Here is a 22,154-nt window from a genome sequence, read left to right on the forward strand (position 1 = left end):
AATAAACACTCACAAAATTGATTAATTGGGCACAGATTTACTATTTCAGTACTTCATGTCATGTTTACATGTGGTTAGGTTCCTCGTAATGACCACTTCCTGCTTGTCAGACATGTGTTGTATTTAGATCTAAGTATCATAATGGATTTGGAATATGTACCATTATCTTCTCTGTCTGTTGGTGATTTCAAGCCTGAAGCAGACTTCACTTCCTACCATCTGTTCTCTATTTAAAATTGACATCAAGTTCAGTTCCTCCCTGATGCCTACTTGTTTTCCAGCTTAGAATACTTCTATCCTCCAGTTCAACTCTTTCTCTATTATGCCTAGCACTGGGCTGACACATAGGAAAGGAGACCTCTAAGGATTGCTTTGAATATCCACATCACAAAAAAAGCCAGGAAGACTTTGGCCATGGAACGATGCCACTATTGTTTAATTATAAGTTAGCAAAAATTGAAATGTCGTTTCTTAGTTTTGTGTTTGTACATATAGGCAAGTGAACCACTGTCTTTTATTCCTAATCATTGTGTGGTTAAATTGAAGTACCTCACTATTTACATGAATATCTATATCAATATCAATTACATGTTTGAGAGAGACAGTAGCTGCATAGATCAAATTTAACATTTCATACTCAGTAGTTATCATTAATTCAGCAAATATGTTTTAAACACAGAGTATAGGGTGAACACTGTTTTACACATTTACAAAATGGTAGTAAAAAAACAATCATGAAACTCTTGTGTGTTAGTTGCTCAATTTTGTCCAACTCTTTGCAATCCCATGGACTGTAGCCCACCAGGCTCCTCTGTCCTTGAGATTCTGCAGACAAGAATACTGGAGTGGGTTGCCATTTCTTTCTCCAAGTAGAATATTAGGCCAATTATATTATTTTTGGTTTAGAAAACCATTTTGACTTAGAATAACAGAATTTGTTTTTCTGAACTAACCGAGAATTGATTTTTATATCCACATCTGTCTACCTGTATATATTCCTATCTATTTATTTATCAATATGTGTATCAATATCTATCTTTCTATGTATCCATCCACCTATCCATCCATCCATCCATAAATCATCTATTTACACTAACACTAGACCCAGTATTTGAGTTGTAGATAGACCTAAACTCCAGTTTCTGGTTTGGGGATTTATGTTGAATAATTACATTTAACAATCAAATGGAAATTAAATAATCAAAGTCGATCACTTAATTATTTGACCCAAATGTACATGTCTTCAGCATTTTTGAGTTCTATGGCTGAAGTATAAATGTCCTTTGTATATAGAGGTAAATTATTACACATGAATAGGTCATTAGTATTCTGAAACAGTATCACTATCATGTTTGTCTACCTATTTGAGTGTATGTATATGCTTATCTTTGTATAAATGTTTAAACTTTGAAAGTCTGTCCTTCTGAGGGAGATTGTATCTCTTGAGATGGTTTAATACTACCTCAGTTATTTTAAGAGTTATCTTGTTAGTTGATATGTTATTTAAGCAATGAATGCCTGTATTGATCAAGGGACAAAATTCATGTTTAGTTTCTTTTCATAATGTGAAAACCAAGGGATTCCCATTAAGTGCCATTGTATACTCATTGATAACTGAAGTGACATCTGGGTCACAGTGGCATCTATCTTTGCAATATGAGTCCTGGCGGCTGTATCTGAAAGATCTGTTCAGACTTGCATCTGCACATAAAAACAAGGATAGTCTTCAGACTGTTATCAGCCTAATTTTCATATCAACGATTTAAGGTGCTGCTTGAAGTTTTGTTCTTCCTGGTGTAAATTTAGCAGTAAATGTAATCATTTGGCTGCTGCTCTGGCAGTGTAGAATGTTGAAGTGTATTGTGAATAATTTTAATCTACATCACTTATGTGTTATAAAACAGTATATATCATTTCATGTCTTAATATTAGTTGGTAGTAAATGTTCAAAATGAAATCCTGACTTTGGGGATTTGGATACCATTATTAAATATAAAAATGACTTCAACAATTGTTCAAAATTGTTTTTCCCAAATGTAATAAAAATATAAGGCATAAATATTTTGGTCCAAAAATTGAAGATATACATATGTCCTGTGTTCAAATTGAATGTCTGGAATGAGTTCATTAAATATTTGCTGCGCTGAAGGGAAAGAACATAAAAGTGACCAATTTTCCAGCTAAAGCTTTAGGAAGATTTTTCTATAAATTTTTTTTCATTTATCATCTAGAAAGTAATTTATAATTTCCCTTAAATGTGAAGCTTTAAAAACTGTAAATCGTTTAAGGCATTTTTAATTGGTATTATCCATTAAGTATTGATTTTAAAACTTAAAGTGCAGTCTTTAATGTTTGTTTTTCTTTGAAAGATCCTGTTAAATGATTGGAGTTTGTCTCAGATTAGCTGGGAATTTAGCTCTCTGACAAATGATCGGAAGAGCTGTGAATACTTAAGAGACAGCTAATGAAACCATTTCCTTCTTCAGGGGATCTTCCTGATAGGCTGAATTCATCAACACATTTTTAGTTATTAATTTTTTTAACTGGGACAACATACACTGACCAAAAAGTGAGGATGTAATTCTTAGAATCTAAACTTAGCTAGAAAGAAATCATTGTATTACTGGGATTGTATACATTAACAAAGTCTCCCGATAAATGTTTTTCAGTGACAATGGTGTATAAGCATTTGGGGTTTCTCTTTTAATGTGCCAAAATCAGTTTGATAAGACAAATGAATTATCTTGATGCCTAATTTTCTAGGAAAAAATACACAAATTGCATGTAAAATTATTGCTCTGTGATATTAACAACTGGAGGTTAAAATTTTAAGTCTCTAAATACTCAGGTGAAAATTAATATATTCATGCATTATTCTTCCACAATGAGTGAATTAATTCTGTTTTTCTACCTGATTGAAGAGTTGTGATATAACATACTTTTCGTTTGGATTTGTCTAGCATTTATATAAATATATAATTCAAACGTGGGTTGAGTTTTCAATTAGCTATTATTTGACATAGTAGTTGGAGTTTGGGTTTTTTATCTTGATATTATTTGTTGAGTGTATGTGGGAAAGAGAGAAAGTGTGTGTGTGTGTGTGTGTGTGTGTGTGTGTTGTTCTTAAGAACTTTGAAAAGGAAATCACTTTAACATTTTAGCTCAGTCTATTGTAAAAGAAATGAGGAGAAATACAGGTGTTCAGTCAGTTCAGTTCAGTTCATTTGCTCAGTCCTGTCCAACTCTTTGCGATGCCGTGGACTGCAGCACGCCAGGCTTCCCTGTCCATGACCAACTCCCAGAGCTTACTCAAACTCATGTCCACCGAGTTGGTGATGCCATCCATCCATCTCATCCTCTGCCGTTCTCTTCTCCTCCTGCCTTCAATCTTTCCCAGCTACAGGGTCTGCTCAAATAAGTCAGTTCTTCACATGAGTTGGCCAAAGTATTGGAGTTTCAGCTTCAACATCAGTTCTTTCAATGAATATTCAGGACTAATCTCCTTTAGGATGGACTGGTTAGGTCTTCTTGCAGTCCAAGGGACTCTCAAGAGTCTTCTCCAACGCCACAGTTTAAAAGCATCAATTCTTCGGTGCTCAGCTTTCTTTATGGTCCAACTCTCACATCCATACATGCTACTGGAAAAACCATAGCTTAGACTAGATGGACCTTTGTTGGCAAAGTAATGTCTCTGCTTTTTAATAAACTGTCTAGGCTGGTCATAACTTTTCTTCTAAGAAGCAAGCACCTTATAATTTCATGGCTGCAGTCACCATCTGCAGTGATTTTTGAGCTCCCCAAAAAATAAAGTCTCTCACTGTTTCCATTGTTTCCCAATCTATTTGCCATGAAGTGATGGGCCCGGATGCCATGATCTTAGTTTTCTGAATATTGAGTTTTAAGCCAACTTTTTCACTCTTCTCTTTCACTTTCATAGAGGTTCTTTAGTTTTTCTTCGTTTTCTGCCATAAGAATGGTGTCATTTGCACATCTGAGGTTATTGATATTTCTCCTGGCAATCTTGATTCCAGCTTGTTCTTCATCCAGTCCAGCATTTCTCATGATGTACTCTGCATATCAGTTAAATAAGCAGGGTGACAATATACAGACTTGATATACTCCTTTCCCAATTTGGAACCATGTCCATATTGGGACATGTTGTTGTTCCATGTCCAGTTCTAACTGTTGCTTCTTGACCTGCATACAGATTTCTCAGGAGGCAGGTCAGGTGGTCTGGTATTCCCATCTTTTTAAGATTTTTCCACAGTTTGTTGTAATCCACACAGTCAAGGGCTTTGGGTGTTAACTTTGTGTAATTAGTAATTTGGCTTTTAAAAAGAGAATTATAACAGTTACTGCTACAGGACTTTATATCATAGGGTCTCTGCCTTCCTCTCTGACCTCATCTTCCTCCCTTCATTGCTCAGTCTGCTCTTGCCATACTGTCTGTATTACTTTTCTGTGGAAATGCCAGTTACACTTTCCACTTGATTTCTCTACCAGAATTATTCTTCCCCAGGTAGTCATAGTTTCATTGACTTCCTTAGAATCTCTGTGCCATCTGAACATTTCTATAAAGTACAGCTCCTCCAGCACTGGTCTGCGGCACACACGCTTATGTATACTGGCACTCTGTAACCATTTACTCCGATTCAAATTCACCTTTTTATGGCATGGATTATTAATAAGTGGTGCTATGCACTTGGTAATGTACCATCTCAATTGTTCTACTATTTGTGATGATAAGTTTGATCAGAGAAACCTTATTGCAAAAACCTAATGGGTGGATGTCATCACCAACCTGATGGACATGGGTTTGGGTGAACTCCAGGAGTTGGTTGATGGACAGGGAGGCCTGGCATGCTGCGGTTCATGGGGTCGCAAAGAGTCAGACACAACTGAGCGACTCAACTGAACTGAACTGAATTCATGTTGGTTATTATATCTTTTTGACATGGCCCACATTAGTCTTTGATAAATTTTCTTTAGTTTTGTCAAAATATGTCCCATACTCATCTTTCATATTTTTGTTTCAAAACTGGAATAAATCATTCAATTCCAAGGAGATTTAGATGTTTTTAGTAAATAATATTTAGATAAAGCATGTTTGTATATGGGGGTGCTAGTTGTTTTGAGTATTCCTTGTTTCTAAGCATTTTCAGCAGGTAGAACTAGAAAACCAATAGTTTTGAGAAAATCATGAGTTTATGGTATATTTTCAATTCTAATTTGGAATTAAAGGCTCTTACTAAATATTTTTTAATTCATACTTGTACCTATTTTCTCTTACATTAAAAACCTCAACCTTACCAATATTTAAATACTTATCTGCCCTGTGCTATAAAATGTATTAGCTACAAATTAATAATAAAGTAGCATTATCAAAATTAAGACTAGTGAATGAAATAAAACATTTTTTGTTAGTCTGTTTATTCTTAAATTATTTTCTGTAGTAGATACACAAAGAAAATACTGTGTTAAGTCTCCTGAAAGAGTTGTTTTGTAAATGTGATTATGTATCCGGTTCATTGGTTTCGGTTTATTTTCAGTTCTTGCATCTACTGTATTTTATTTGTATTTGTCCTATCCATTCTTTATTCCCCTGTTTCTCTTTTTCTGACCTCTTTTGGATTAATATAGTATTTTATGTAATATATTAAGATATACCTCTGTGCTATTTTTCAGTGTTTTCTCTAGAGATTACTTTTCTTAATCTACAATCTAATAATTGTATACAAATTTAAAGTAATATATAAACATTACCATGCCCTAACTTTCATTTATTAACTTCTCTTTCTATGTGTTCTTATTATCATATATTGTACTTCTACAAATGTTATGAATTCAATAATATGTTATTATTATTTTTGCTTTAAGTAATCAGTAGTGTCATACAATTTTTATTTTTTATATATTTATATTTCACATTTATGCACATATTTACTCCTGTTTCTCTTTGTTTCTTCCTGCACATCCAGGCTTCCATCTAGTGTCTTTTCTTTCAGTTTCAAGAAATTCATTTAACACTTGTGGTTGTTGCAGTTTATTGTAGATAAATTATGTCAGGTTTTGCTTGTCTTAAAATGTCTTTATTTTCCTTACCTTCCTGAGGTTGACTTTTTTCCTCCCCATTTAGCATTTGAGAGAATTCTACTGTCTTATATTTTCCATTGTTTCTGATAAAATGTTAGTTGTGCTTACAAATGTTTTCTCTATATAGACTATCTTTGGCTGGAATGATGAGGAGCAGAGAGTTATACTTTTATGATATTCTTTGATTTTTGTAAGTTTTATTACATATTCTCTGGTAAGATTTCCTATGTATTTGTCCTGCTTGAAGATCACTGAGTTTCCTTGATATGTAGGTTTATGCCTTTCATCAAATCTAGGAAATTCTTAGCCATTATTTTTTTTTCAAATTTTTCTGCCCCATTCCTTCTTCTCTCTTCTGAGACACCAATTACTCATGTGACAGACCATTAGATATTGCCACAGTGGTCTCAGATTATCTTTAGTTATTTTTTCCCTTTTTTTTTCAATATGAACAATTTATATTCTCTTACCTTCAACTTCAATGTATTTTTCTTCTGTTATTTTAGCCTACTTTTACATGAATCAAAAACATTCTTTATATCTGCTACTACTTTTTTATTTCTAGTTTTTCCATTTTGCTCTTATTGAGAGTTTGCATATTTCTGCTGAATTTCACCATATTTTTATGCATGCTATCCGTCTTTCTCATTAGAAATTTTATTAATAATATTTTATCATACATATTTTAAAGTCCTTGTCTCTTAAGTATAGATTTGCTTATATTAACTGTGTTTTCTGTTGCTTTCCGTTCATATCGTCCTACTTCCTTGTGAATACCATAATTTGCAATTTTATGCTGGACACTGTCATTAAAAAATAAAAACTAACCTAGATAATATTTACCTCTGGAAACATGTATACAGTCCCTCTGTCATGTTGCTGTTTTAAGGTTGAGCTGGTCTCAGTTTGTTGCCATCTTAGATTTAGTGTACGACTGGCTTCCAGACATTTGAGGGCAGGATCAGGGATTTTCCTTTAGTAGAGCTCTCCTTCCACCCCACCCCCACCCCCGTCTCATATCTCTCTGTCTCTCTCTTTTACCACCCACCTGTGAGCTTCCTAGTTGTTGGGAAGTTCTCTTTGCTCTCCAGCGTCCAGGACCACACCTCCCCTATTATCATTTTCTGTACTTTGAAAGACCCACATCCATATTGATTCCTTGCTCTACATCCTTTGGTTGGCCATGTTCCCTGCACTGTCAGAAGGCCCCATGAATCCTGGAGGGATCTTTCTCAGTTCTCCTCTTCCAGGTTTCAACAGGTTATTGCCATGTGGATCAAGAATGTTCTGAGTCCCTCAGGGCTGTTTTTCTCATTCCTCTTCCCATTCCCCAAACCTTCAAGGGCTGCTTCCTTTTTCTTAGGGAAGGCCCCGTGTGTCTTTGAAAAAGTAATATTTCACTCCCCTCCTGCTTTTCTCCCTAGCTTTCACTTGATTGCTTTGCTTTCAAGGGAAATGTTATGTACTATGTAGGGGTCTCTCTCAGTTTTCCTGCTATGTCCCCAGCTTTTGGTAGGATTCTGCCTTTCATTTAGTGACGGCTGCTTTAGCCTTTGTGCCTTACTATTATGAGGTATGAATTAGATGTTTCATTAACTGCCAGCTCTATGCCTGAATCTCAGAAAAATAAAGACACATAGATATTTGCAAAATAAATGTTACCAATACATGTAGAGTCACTAAAAGTTTGCAGGTGCCATAACAGAATGAAGAGAAAAAAATTGAAAGGTGACTTCATCAGGCAAAGTCAGTACTTCCCTTCATGACATTAACTGAATCTCTCTATGGTGTGTTGTCTCCACTGTAAATGGAACATGTGGTATAGGTTGGGCTTCTGTTAGAACAAAAGTATATGGATTATGTTATATTTTGGCTCAGTATATTTCAGTTTTTTTTAAAGCAGGATGACACAGGTCCTTACCTATATAATATATAAATAATATATTTACATATATAATTGTGTATACATTTTATACATATACATTTGTGTATATATTGGAGAAGGAAATGGCAACCCACTCCAGTATTCTTGCCTGGAGAATCCCTTGGACAGAGGAGCCTGGCAGGCTACACACTCCATGGGGTTGCAAAGAGTCAGACACAACTGAGCAACTAACACTTAACTGTGTGTATATATATCTTTCTCATTATGTGTGTGTACAGCGTATATATGTATGTGTTTTATATACATATATGATATGTATATATATCTGATAGTTGAATGTAGTCTTATTATGCTATTAGTATTAGATATGTAAGCTTCACTAACTTGCCCTTTTACTAAAAAAATGAAATAAACCTCTCAGGAACTTCTGACATTTAGACAGAGAGAGAGAATACTAGATGCCGTTTCCTCACTCTGTACCTCCTGTTGCTACAGGAAATTTTCACTCAAAGAGCCTATTGTGTTCTCAAGTCCACATTCTTTCCTGACATTTGTGATTTCCTAGACCTCTTCAGTTGTCTTGGGTCTGTTTCCGTGTGCATCTCTGCTTTGTACACAATTTTAAATTTGAGTCACTGTTCACTGTTGCACAAAGCATGAAGCTTTAGTAAAGTCTTTTTTGAAGTGCCGATATAAATAAATCATCTATCTGTGTTTGAAAAGTCTAAACTAAAGTGCAGTTGTATGCTTCAGCTTGTCAGTGGATATTTATGAGGTGAGCATAATACTGTAACGGTTATAGCAGTGAAATATATCCTGTGCAGAATGCTAGTAAAGGAGCTTGCAGGTGTTAATGCCAGCAGAATTTTAATGCTCGAGAGATGGGAAATGTGGCACTTCCTCTGGTTAATGCTCCTCTGGTCACACTAACAATGGATTGGCAAAATCAATATTCAAATATTGCTACAGAGTTGGGGTCTGTGCTCTTAACCAACAGTAAATATATTGGTTCCTACTGTTGTCTAGTTTTAATCTCCTGGTTTCATTAGCTGAAGAACAGTAACGGCACTGGGCATTTTTATTTGGGGTCTCAACTTTCTACTCCTACTTATTATATGACCCAAGAGAAGGTATTGCCAACGATGAAATGTCAATGAACTTCTTACTCTAATAGATACTTGGTGTTTCCTGAAAATCACCTAAGTGGAGTTAAGTGATGTACCTGTTTGTAATATATCCTTGGTACATTCTGTTCCTTCTTATACTGAGGGAAATTGAGTAACAGAGTAAAGCCTCTGCATAGACCTCCGCTCTAAGAGTTGAACTGGCATATAAGTACATTTAAAGTTTATAAAGCATCATAGTGTGCTTATTTTTTTCTAGCAATCAAAGAAAATGAAGTTAAGCATTTAGTCTTTAAACCTAGAAGATTTATTTTTGTAGAACTTTTGGAATTTTATGAAATAGTATAGTTTCAACCTGTTTGCATGTTTAAGGTTCAAATTCATATTAGTTAAGATTAAATTGACATCAGCTATCTCTATGGTACTTCAATAAATCCTACCAGAATAAGAAAAGGCAACAAAGAAGGGAATTAGACAAGATTTCATCTTTTGTGTAGGACAGAGATTGAGGTGTAATACATTTGTTGGAGGGTTTTAAAGGGTTTTAGATGAGTGTGGTGTCTTCATAATTAAGAAAGTTGAGAATTAAGAGAGAAATATATTCATTTACAATTACTTATACCTAATCCACTTGTAAAGAAATATTGAGGAAAATGTATAATAAAACTTAAGGATAAAAATAGAAAGATAATCATGGGCCAAAGTTTTAGCTATACCAGAAAATGTATACTAAGAATAGCAATGCTTTAGAACATGATATAAGTCTGAGCTTTTGGAAGTCAAGGCGCAAAGAGAAAGGCCGAGTTATACAGTTGGCATTACATAATGCAAGGGAAACACATGAACTTACCAGAAATGACAAGCTTTTTCCTACCTAGCTCTGAACTCCAAAAATTGATCCTCGATAGCAACTTTCCAAAATGCAAAATTCTCTATATAAGATCAAACTTTCATATGGGTGCTTGATATGACCAAATGTTGAAGGGATAATGCTTTAATGTTGTCAAAAATTTATTTAGGAAGGCATTATATTTCTTAAGAGCAGTAAAGACACCAAGTCCAGGTATATTGATAGTTTACTGGTGATCTGGTTTTATATAGGTATGAATAGCTTGAATAATAGTTATCAGACTACAATTTTAGTTTAAGCAAAAACAAAATCTTACATGAATTGTGATTTTAAAGCATAGGTAAGAGTACAGCTTCTTGATTTGAATTAGGAGAGCTTGTATTTGTCTGTTTCCTCCATTCTTGTGCACTATTCCAGCTGAAGTGGCTCTTTTAGAACCCACAGGACATCATGGACTACAGCATGAGAAGTCAGACTGGTCTGGAGAAATCAATGGCTAGCATTTCACTTAGAACCTCACTTTCAAAGATAGTTTCGCCCACAGATCTGGGGAGGAAGGATTCCAAAATTATTACTGATGAGTGCCTGAAGTATACATATTCTGTGTTGTTGATTGAGTGGATACACATACACACACACACACACACACTCACACACATACACACACACACTCACACACATACACACACCCTGCTTCTTTGTGCCTCAGTGGTAAAGAATCTGCCTGCCAGTGCAGGAGACACAGCAGATGTAGATTTGATCCCTAGGTCAGGAAGATCCCCTGGAGGAGGAGATGGCAACCCACTCCAGTGTTCTTGTCTGGAGAACCCCATAGACAGAGGAGCCTGGCAAACTACAGTCCCCAGGGTCACAAAAGAGTTGGACACAACTGCATGACAGAGCATACGTGCCTACATATGCCTTAGATTCTATGCATCTTATTGGAAAGTTTGATGTCATATGAAAGTTTTATCTTATATTTTCATTTAAAGGTGATCAACTCCCGTATGCACAGGGTTTGAGGTAGGCTATGTGTGCACATGTACACACTCATGAGTGTGAACATGCACACACATACAAACATTTAAAGAAGTTAGATTACTGATTGTGACCTGGACAAATGCTTGAATAGGCCTTTTATGGAAACTCTTAGTATTGTATACCATAAAAATGAAAACACTGACTGTGGATTATAAAATGTATTAATCATCGTCTTCTGCCATACTCATGCCCTCTTGAGTAGAACCGCACTCACATAGGTTCATCAGGATATTGACTGCAAAAGACAACCTTGAGGCAAGTAAATGAGGTGACCTATGGGAACATGAATGCTGAAGAACTTTGGCACAGATGGTAGGTGATGGTGATTCCTGAGAGCAGTCAGTGGGTTCCTGGGCTGATTTTTAGAACATAAATATAGATCGTTAGAAAGGATCACATTTGCTGATTGAATTTACTCTTTGAAAACTATTTTTTTAAACTATCAAATGTATAAATATACAGAGAAGATATAAAATAGAATGTAAGAAATCATACAGCTCCACTCCTCATGGTATGTTTGTTGCAGTCTGTCAGTCTTGTCTTTTACTCTTTAGACACACGTTGTTAGTTGCTTAGTTGTGTCTGACTCTTTGTGGCCCCATGGACTATATGAGCCCTCCAGACTCTTCTGTCCATGGAATTCTCCAGGCAAGAATACTGGAGTTGGTAGCTGTTCCCTTCTCCAGGGGATCTTCCCAACCCAGGAATCAAACCCTGGTCTCCTGCACCGCAGGCAGATTCTTTACTGACTGAGCTACAAGTGAAGCCCAATAATAAGTATATATATTTATATATATATACAAATTGGAATTTTTTTCACTTATTATTTCCCTACATCTTTAAATATTTTTAAATTTTTCTATTTTAATGGCTACATATATGATAATGAATACTTTAATTTTCCTCTGATAGAAATAAATATAAATTAACTGTTATATTTTTCATATTATAAAAACCCAATGGTAAACATTTTGAAATCTTTGTCTAGACACTTTACTGGGCTGAATTCCCAACATGAAATTACTGAGTCAAGGAATAAAAGCTTTTAAAGACTTAGTACACATGTGACTTACTATATAATTTTTGCCAATTTATGCTTTCACTAGCAATGCGTGAGAGTTCTCTTGTCACAGAAGCTCACTAATTAGGTAATGTGCTCAATATAAAGTTGCATAAAACAGTTTTACGTTGAAAATGAGGCAGTTTTATTCCTTTTAAGCCATAATTTTTATTAGGTAAATAAAATGTCATACCCAGATCATAATACCATGGTTTCAATTATTGATATATAAATGCCTTTCTAATATTCTACAACTTAAGTTGGCAAATATGCCCATAGCAATATTGTTTATAGTATATTTGCCTTATTGATTGTTTAACATATTAAGAAGGTAAATTGTAACCTGGTCAGTCATTATCTGAATTATCATAGATTTGAAATTAATGTACTTTAAATGTATTTGGCTATAATCTAAAGTCAGTAGTTATTCTGTTTGTCCTACCTAACCTTAATTTTTTAAAATGTTTAAGTAGTTTTGCTCCTAATCTATGTCATACAAAATGAATAAATTTAATAATTATTTCATTGCATCCAAAGAATTCTATACTCCCAAGGCAAAAGAATAGAATATATTCATAGTTCATTTTTAAATGAATGCAGTCCTAAGGATGCTATTTTAATTAAGTTTCATATTGACTATATGTTGTTACTGTTGAAACTTATGAACTAGTGATTTACAAAGCATGGTATGAAATTCAGATTGGTTGTAGTGATTGACTAATTGAATAAATAATATGGTGTTACCTAAATCATAACAACAACAGTATACTTTGATTTTACCCATTATTTAGATGCATGATTAGAGCATGATTTTAAGTCAGGAAAATTATTTTTAAAATATTCAATAAAAATTTGGAAATATAGAGAAAATTAATGTTTTTTTTCTGCCTGCAATGCAGGAGATCCAGGTTCAATCCTGGGTCTGGACGATCCCCTGGAGAAGGACAGGGCATGGCAACCCACTCCAGTATTCTTGTCTGGAGAGGAGCTTGGTGGGGTCCATAGGGTCTCAAAGAGTCAGGCACAGCTGAAGCAACTTAGCATGCATGCATAATATAATATTACATGTTATTATATATTATTCTGTAAACACTGTGTCACCTGATTTCAAGCTTCTTTTATTATTTTGTAAAATATAGCATAAATGTAATATTGCATGCATGCTCAATTGCTCAGTTTTGTCTGACTCTGCAGCCCCGGGGATTATAGCTCCTCTGCCCATGAAATTTTCCAGGCAAGAATACTGGAGTGGGTTGCCATTTCCTACTCCAGAGGACCTTCCTGACCCAGGGATTAAACTCGCATCTCTTGCATCTCTTGCATTGGCAAGCGGATTCTTTACCACTGAGCCACATCTATCTATTTTAACTCTTGCTAGCAGAAACCTTGTGTTCATTTGTTTTAGCTTATTACAGTTTTAGTGGTTTATTTTAGAGAGTCTATAGTCCTTTACCTGGTACTAGTATTAACCTCTATTTAGGGAATAAAATATTAAAATTATGTATCTGTGTATATTTCTGTATATTTAGGTTAGTTCAACTGACTTTTTAAAAAATTTTCAGAGCTTGATTGTTTATAATTACAGTGAAATAGGGGGGCTTCCCTGGTGGCTTAGCAGTAAAGAATCTGCCTGCAGTGCAGGAGATGCATGTTCAATCCTTGGGTCAGGAAGATCCCTGGAGGTGGAAATAGCAACCCACTCCAGTATTCTTGCCTGGAAAATTCCACAAACAGAGGAGCCTGCCAGGCTACAGTCTATAGTCACAAACAGTTGGACACAACTGAGGGACTAAGCGCACACATGCATACTAAGTGAAATAGTCTCAGGAAAAGAATCACTATTTACTACTAATATTTTCCATTCTGAACCATCCAGTGATGAGTCATTTGCTCAAGCTATTTCATATTGCTTTCCTTGTTACCTTGGTAACAAACCTTTATTGTATAGGCACTGTAAGCATGAGGATATAGCAAACCTATAAGCCCTGTCATAGCCCATTTCCTGTGAACAAAAATTGCTCTGCAGTGTTCTGGCCCTGACTGCTTGCCTTGCCATGTGATATCAATGGCAGCCCAAACATTCTTGACCTTAAACGTAATTAGCATGATACTGACAGGTTTTGTAAGCTTAGTATTGAGTAGTATTTGAAGGCCCACAGACTCTTAATTTTAGCCACTTGCAACCAGGGTATGTTGCCTTGATTTTAGAATATTCTGGTAAGTGAATGGTAGTAGCTAGCATGAAATAATCCCCTGGGAGTAAGATAACTGATGGAATACTAAATAAAAATTTCCTTTGGCCAACAGTTTCTTTTTTTCTTGATTATTCTTTATCTGTCTTTTCTTTTTAGAACTACTCTATTCTGTGTTTTTCCATATTATCTTCTCTCCTTTTCACTGTTGTATTTTTCTCCTTTGTAATCCATTTTTTTCTCTCTCTCAAATTCATACTTTTTCTGTTTTCCCATTTTCAAGGTCTTCTCCTCCCCAAGTAGAGGTATTGTTTTTATAATACACCATCCATCTGTCCAGTTGTTTCTAAGCAAGTATTTATTACATGTCTGTTCTATGTTAAACATTGTGCAATGACATCATAGACAGGAGATGGATAGTGACTGGTTTTTAATTGAGAGTTTACTATATGCCAGGTACTATTCTAAGTGCTTTATAGATATATATTAACAGACTTAATAGTCTTTATAAACATTCAGTTTTTAATCTCCATTTTATTGATGAAGAAACCATAAGTTGCTCATGATCCCACAGTTAACAAATAGCAGAACTGGGATACATATTCAAGCTTTGGAGCACTCAGATTGGAGCAAGCAATTATGATGCAATGTGGTTTGGCCATTGAAAATGAAAGTGAAGTCACTCAGTCATGTCCGACACTTTGTGACCCCATGGACTGTAGCCTACCAGGCTCCTCCCTCCATGGGATTCTCCAGGCAAGAATATTGGAGTGGGTTGCCATTTCCTTCTCCAAGGGATCTTCCTGACTCAGGGATCGAACCTGGGCCTCCTGCATTGCAGGCAGACACTTTAACCTCTGAAGGCTTAAACAAAGGAAGTAACTTCTGAACAAAACTCTAAGTTACCAACTTCTGAATTCCTATGAATTAAAACATGATCAGATCTTGATAAAAGTGAGAAACACTGAGTCCATGATTAGAAGAAGAGGAGGTATTTGGTTGTTTTTATCAATGTGTGTGCTAAAATCCAGGGTATATATGCTATTCACCAGGGTTTTGAGGTACTTAAATCAATAGACTGATGATCAGTACTTAATCCCAAGGTTGGAAAGAGTTGGAGTAAGGACCTCAGGGTGAAAATCAATAGGGCTTTCTTCATTTTAGTTTCTACTCTTTAATTAAACCACACCAAATGAAATAGAAAATAATTTGGTCCGGAATAGTCTAGATGTTGACATTATTTTGAAAATTCAAGTGGACTATGAATTTCTCTGTTTAAACTCTCCAGTTACTTAAAGTAAATGAATCAGGGTCACTAAGATTAATCTGGTGTGTAGAATAGAAATGGTCAGAGAAAGAACCTTACACCTAAATCTAGTTAACTAGTGATGAAATCCATATAAAAGTAGAAATTTATGATAACATCTTTTTCAAAATGACATAGAAGAGAGAAAACTTTTACATTTTTGGTCCATAATAAATACACAAGAAAAGATGTCATTAATTTGTACCTTTGCTCTCTGAATGCTATTCCTTATATATTTCCTTTTCTTTGGTTCTGGAAAACCAAACTGCCAGAAAATAATATTTTTAATATACATCATTGTTTTAATATGCACAGTTAAAATCTATTTCTCATTGTATGTATTTATACTGTTTATACTGTCATGGCTCAGAAGGACTGATTTACTGCTTTGCCCAAATATTTATTTTTTATGTCATTTTCCTTCCTACCCCCCTGGAAAAATTTTTTTCAAAAGGCATATATCATGAAAATAACATTTAAAAATATTTTTCTTGGCACTTGATGCCAAATGTAGCTAATCTGGAGAAAAGCATCTTTTCCCTTAATATTCGTAATGAAAATCTTGTTTGAAGGTTCTAGATAATACAAAATACAGTCTAAGTACATGACCTGTGACCATTTCATTATCAAGGAATTTTTATCTCATTCTAAAGTAGTCTTCTCCATGATTTTCTCACACTTCCTTTTGCATAGATACTATCTGTAGATATTAGGCACAAAGCAAGGAATAAAATCAACAATCGTAGTAATAACATTACCTCCAAAATTATTTAGAAGGCAGATAATTTGATGAATATTTGCCTCTTAGGCAAGAACAAATGTAAACTACCTTGCTTTAATATTTCTTATTGATTTCTGAAATTTCCAACTTGTACAGTGATTTTTGAGAGGAAAACAGACCAAAATCTTGTTTCCTTTTTAATGTACCATGTACATAGGATGTACACTTGAAATAAATGTATTATTCATATTTAGAGGGAAATGAAAAGACAGTCTAAAATGTGAAGTTAGAGAGTAGATATTAAGAGAAATAGGAAAATCTCAATAAGATGATGATCTGAACCCTAAAGCTGAAAGCAGTGTGGTAGCTTTGGACTAAGGAATCTGGATATGATTTGGACTGTACAAGACATCCTCACTCTCAAACCAAGGAGGGGGAAAAAGGGGATGTTTTATTACTAACTGGAAATTTATTTCAACTAATTCTTGGATTACTTATAATTACATATAAAACAGTGTTTCTCCATAAGCTCTATTGAAGTGCTAAGGAACTGGAATGGCAGACTGTCTTTGGAAATGTGGAGTGCAAATAGAGTCACTCCGTGTAGAGACGATGTAACAGTGGTGTGCACTTGTGAGACGTGGTCGAGAGGACAAGAATGCTAATAAGTCTCTTGTGAAAGTCTATTATAAAATGGAATCACAAAGAAATGGCATCTCTCCCTTTCTCCCTGACTTCTTATCCCCAATCCCTTAAATACACTCCTCATGTATACATTTTCGAAGCACCAATTTTATATCAGCTTTAAAAGCACCAGCTTGCATAAAGGGATGCTTTTATTTCATTATAGAAAATGTAGGTTTGTGGCTTTGATATTTTTATTGCTAGGATAGCGATACTGTTCTTTAAATAACAATACCAAAGTTGTATTTCCCATAGTTTATTTTTTTTCCCACTCTAATTCTATCATGCCATTGTGTAGGTAGGTGTACTTGCTATGGTAAAGATCTGAAAAAACCATCATGCTTTGACACAGAGGGAAAAAAACTTATGACCATGTTTCATCATAATGTCAACCGTACCTTGGGTAATTGTTTTATCATGGTAGAAACACTAGGTGTTCTTGGGCTTTTTAAATAATTATTTCAGTATTTCAATAAGTATTTGTTTCTTTCCTAGGGCCGGTGCATAAACTTCTCTCGAGTTCCATCTCAGTAAAAGGAAAACAAGAAGGCCAAGAGGTACGAAGATGGTACATGTTCACAACGCCGATGAAAAAAGAGTGCATTTCAGAAGTTTTTGGAAGAGCAGCTTTATTCCTCTCAGTCAGGAAATGTTTTCTCTGCCTTCTGCTTTGCTTCACCAAACATTTTCAAACACTTGTTCTGCCGTCTACATGGGAGTTGATGAAGCTCAATGGTAACTCATGATTCAGGACGTTGAAAATAAAGAGGAACATTAATGGACATGCCGTGGTTTATACAAGAAGGTCTGCTTGAATGTGTAAAAGAGGAAAAAGTGAGAACAAAAGTGTGAAGATGATGTCAAAACAGGGAGAAAAAAAAACAATTGGTCGAGGTGGATCCTGAATGGAGAAAGGAGTGTTTTACATGGAAACATGGCACTTGTGTGTTTACAGGGCAAGATTGTTAGCCAGAGGCAGAGTGCGAAATCTCCCACCAGGCTCAGCAGATAATGGAGTCTACTGCCTTATCGCTATGTCAGATCACGAAAGCCTTCCAAGTCCTCCTACGGCAGTGTGCCTTCCGGGAAGCTTCTGACTGGAAAATCTTGTCATTCTAACACTGAAAAGTGCACACGCATGACAAAATGTAGACAGGATGCCTCAAGGTATTGGTAGCAAGCAAGATTTTGCCCTTTAGTTTTTGAAGACACCTTCCTTTCATTATGCACTTGGGAAAAGAAGAAAATTAATAGTGCATTATTCCACAGGAAGACTGCCTCTAACCAGAGATCTTGAGTGGAGTTTAATGGACTCATGATTTGAGAACTTGTCCCTGTGATGGGTCGATTTACCCCTCTTGCTATGTTTAGGGCTTAGTAGTGCATAAAGCATTAATATCTGTAAACATATCTAGGAGTTTGTTTTGCTTTTAATTTAAAGGAAGCAGTAACCACAAAGCTTCCGCTCAGGGTTTTTTCTTCCTCCAAGTCTCCAAGGGCTCTTCAGCGTCACAAGCCAGCAACTCTCTTTGCATGAAAATTTCAAAGTTTAATTAATATAATTAAAGGCAACAGCAAGCAGCAGCCTGTGAAGATTTTGCTCATCTTTTTTATGCCTTTTGACATTGAATGACCTATTACTGTATGCGTATTTCTTGGATTTTTGAGTGGCACTCTACCTTGGTTGTGATTCAGTAGAGAAAAAACAAAAAGACCTCCTCTCGTCAAATTATAAATGAAAATATCAGGAGGTTCGACCACCCCGAAACATCGAAAATGTCTGTATTATAATTTTTTTTAAGAAAAACCACCATCATGTCACGTCGACGATGCCAAATTATGTTAGCGTGAGCGGAAAGACTGTGGGGGAGGATGAAGGCAGCAGCTGAAGAAAAAGCTCAAATGATCTAGTCACTTTCGATACTGTACTTCAGATGCGAAATGGATATTCGACTGGAGACCTGACAAAGTGCGCCTGCTTTGATGTGAACTGGTATAGACAATGACCAGTGGCTGGGTCAGTGGGATGTCTCTCTGCGAGCACAAAGGCTTATCAAATGACACTAAAAATAAGTTCAACAACCATCATGTTGGAAGGGAGAAGGCGAACATTTCATGTTTGGCGGGCATGTGAGTGCACAAGATGGAAACAGCGATTTGGAGCATCCCAGTATAATTACCCCCATTGTGCTCTTAATGGAAATTTCAAAGGACGGGAGTGATTCTGATGGTTGGTGTTCAGATCTGTGGCACTGTTCCAAGAAGCCTTACTCAGACACACGAATTTTTATATATAGATATACATATATATCCTCTAGCTTGAATCTTTTGCTCAAGTTTATTTATGTCACTGGCTGGCTGGATCCAAAGTCATGTGTCTCCATATTCATAAATAAAATTTTACCTGTGCTTTGGCTCCCGTTTTCTTTAAGCCCACATACACTCAAGCATTGTTTGGTTGAATATTGAATTGTCTTGGCTAGTTGCAGGGACAGCATTGTATCCAGTTCCAAAATGTCTGTTATGTTCACAAATGATAGTGTTGGTAGTAATTATCCATGTGTGCAAGTGTAACTTGGAAACCACATACATCCCCTTTGAGTTCTTGTAGACCATTGTTCTACATTTGCATCTGGGGCAGATGCTGTTTTCTTAATTTGGCCTTTCATTTCTCATCAGTTGTTGTTTAGTCACTAAGTCATGTCCAGCTCTTGCGACCCCATGGACTGTAGTCCATTGGGCGCCCCTGTCTATGGGATCTCCCAGGCCAGAATGCTGGAGTGGGTTGTCATTTTCTTCTCCAGGGGATCTTCCAGACCCAGGGATTGAACCCATGCCTCCTGCGCTGGCAGGTGGATTCTTTACCACTGAACTATCAGGGAAGCCCTTCTGATCAGCGCACACCCCTAAATGGTATTGAAGAGCATCAAGGGTACATACAGAAGCTAAGTCTGCTTCTTTGGTAGTTCCTTTGAATTCGTCTAGTATCATATGGCATTTCTATGACACTTTTATTTTTTATATGAGCAGTGTAAGTAGACCTTTGCCCTTAAGTGGCAAAGTAGGTTTCTGTAGATTGTAAGGAAAATGGATTTCTGGTTCTAATATCACTATGAAGAGCTCTCAGTGAAGAGGGAGAGGCAGTGGTCTATATACAGACTACAAACGTATCACTCATGAAGTTCAAAGACACGGAATTTTATTGCACTTGAAGATACAAACTAGGTCTAGGTTAATGATTTTCTCTGATTTTGCTAACTAGCAAATTGAGAATAATTTGCTTAAAAAGTGTTGTTTTCTCACAAAAGGACAAAATTGAAAACCTCTGTGCCTTTCAGTTAAGAAAATAAAAGGTTAAAATAAAGCCATTTCTTTAAGTTTAATAGTGTTTTCTATTGAGAAACAGTTCCTGTTTAATTTTCTGGACATAGTGTCAGTCAAGATCTACTTTCTGTGAATAAGCCAGTTTAAGTCTTTATCCACAATCCATTTGTGTTGCATAAGGTTGCAAAAACAATTAAGTGGGAAATGACTCCTAACTTATGTGTCTACTCTGCCTGGAAAGAAAGTTTTGAAGGCATCTATATATATTTCATAACAATGTCTGTTCTTTATGGATTTGATCCATAAATATTTATCTATCTGAAAACTTTGATACTTGGAATGTTTTCCTTAAAGCATTTGGTGCTCCAAGAAGAAACATTTGGTGCTAAGAGTTACAGCACTGATGTCTTTCCCCAAGTTAATTCTATTTTAAATTTTTATATTTCCTTCCCAATGAGATGCAGAGTAAAATTTGAGACCCTCCATTAAGTGGGGAGCAGCATCTGTCATCTATGGATAATTACTATTTTGGCAAAAATATATAAGGTTTAAACGTTCTACATTTTAAATTGTTAGAAAGGAAATGATTTGCTTATATTTTTCCTGAATTTTATTCTAACCACTTTAAATCATAAATTATTCAATATTTGTTTTTCTAATAAATCCTTACTGGATACAAGATCTGAGTGTCTCTGTGAACTTAACTTTATTATCTAGATATCACTGACCATTGTTTACTGCTCAGAGGCATTTTATTAGATTATTTTAAAAATTAAAACAGCCTATACTGTGGCCAAGAAGGTGTTTAAAGTGTTTTTTTTAATTGAACTGCTTACATATATTATTTTTCAATTTTAAGAGGGTAACATATAGAGTAACATTTACAAATATTGTAAATATTACAACTTCCTCTATCACAAAGCCTTTTGGCTAACTTTTTACTAGATTTTGTTCAGCATCACATTACTTTAGGAAGTTTATCACTTCTCTATTGCTACTGGAAAAATGTTAGTATTGCACAGGAGAGAAATACATACATTATTTTAATATGAAAGGAAATACTTATTCTAGAGTCATCCAATAAGTCTGATTCATCTCTTGGATGTTTATGTAAAGAAACAAGCAGGTGAGACTGGAGCATGTTGTCTGCAGGTGATGAAGTGAGTGTGGCCACGTACTCTAGACTCAGTTAGATTAATATTTTACCAAGTGAATTTCTATGGCTTATTTCAGAGAACACTTCAATTTGGGGATGTTTCTACTCTTAACAGGATCTAATCCAGTCAATTTGACAAAAGATAGAAAAACTTCTTTCTCATAGTGTAGCAAGCCCTGTGCTGGGGTTTTTTTTTTTATGCATTTTATTTTGGGGCTCTTCTGCCAAAAGAAAATGCTGATAAGAAAGTACAGAGTATAATATGCAAATTTATATTAAAATGTGCTTGTTCAGATTGCTTTGCAAGAACTATATTAAGGTAAAGTGTGTGTGTGTGTGTGTGTGTGTGTGTGTGTGCATGAAGCAGGCAAGGAAGAGAGAGACATGGAGAGAGATGGAGGTTGACTCAGACTGCATACATGCTCAGTTGCTCAGTCGTGTCTGACTCTAGCCTGCCAGGTTTCTCTGTCCATTAGATTTTTCAAGGGAAGAATACTGGAGAGGTTTACCATTTCGTCATCCAGGAGATCTTCCTGATCCAGGGATCAAACCCACATTTCCTATCCTTATTCTTTGCAGGTGGATCCTTTACCACTGAGCCATTGGGGAAGCCCAAATGTGCTACGAATTGTTTTGGCTTAAGAATCAGATGATGGAAGTTCGGACCTAGATCTAGCCACAAGTAGCTTGATGAAATTGAACAAATTAGCTTCTCAAC

General features: G+C 35.6%; 1 protein-coding gene across 1 annotated transcript in view; it reads left to right on the top strand.

The window, feature by feature from the left end:
* The window catches only part of ANTXR2 (ANTXR cell adhesion molecule 2), a 167,640-nt gene extending 148,275 nt beyond the window's left edge, over positions 1 to 19,365 (top strand). The window contains exon 17 of the mRNA XM_065914254.1: positions 17,452 to 19,365. Within this exon, the coding sequence (XP_065770326.1) occupies positions 17,452 to 17,490 (39 nt within the window). The 3' untranslated portion in view covers positions 17,491 to 19,365. The remainder of the gene's footprint in view (positions 1 to 17,451) is intronic.
* The last annotated feature ends 2,789 nt before the right edge of the window (positions 19,366 to 22,154 follow it).

This window comes from Muntiacus reevesi, chromosome 22 (assembly GCF_963930625.1).
Source record: "Muntiacus reevesi chromosome 22, mMunRee1.1, whole genome shotgun sequence".
In the NCBI taxonomy this organism is placed as follows: Eukaryota; Metazoa; Chordata; class Mammalia; order Artiodactyla; family Cervidae; genus Muntiacus; species Muntiacus reevesi.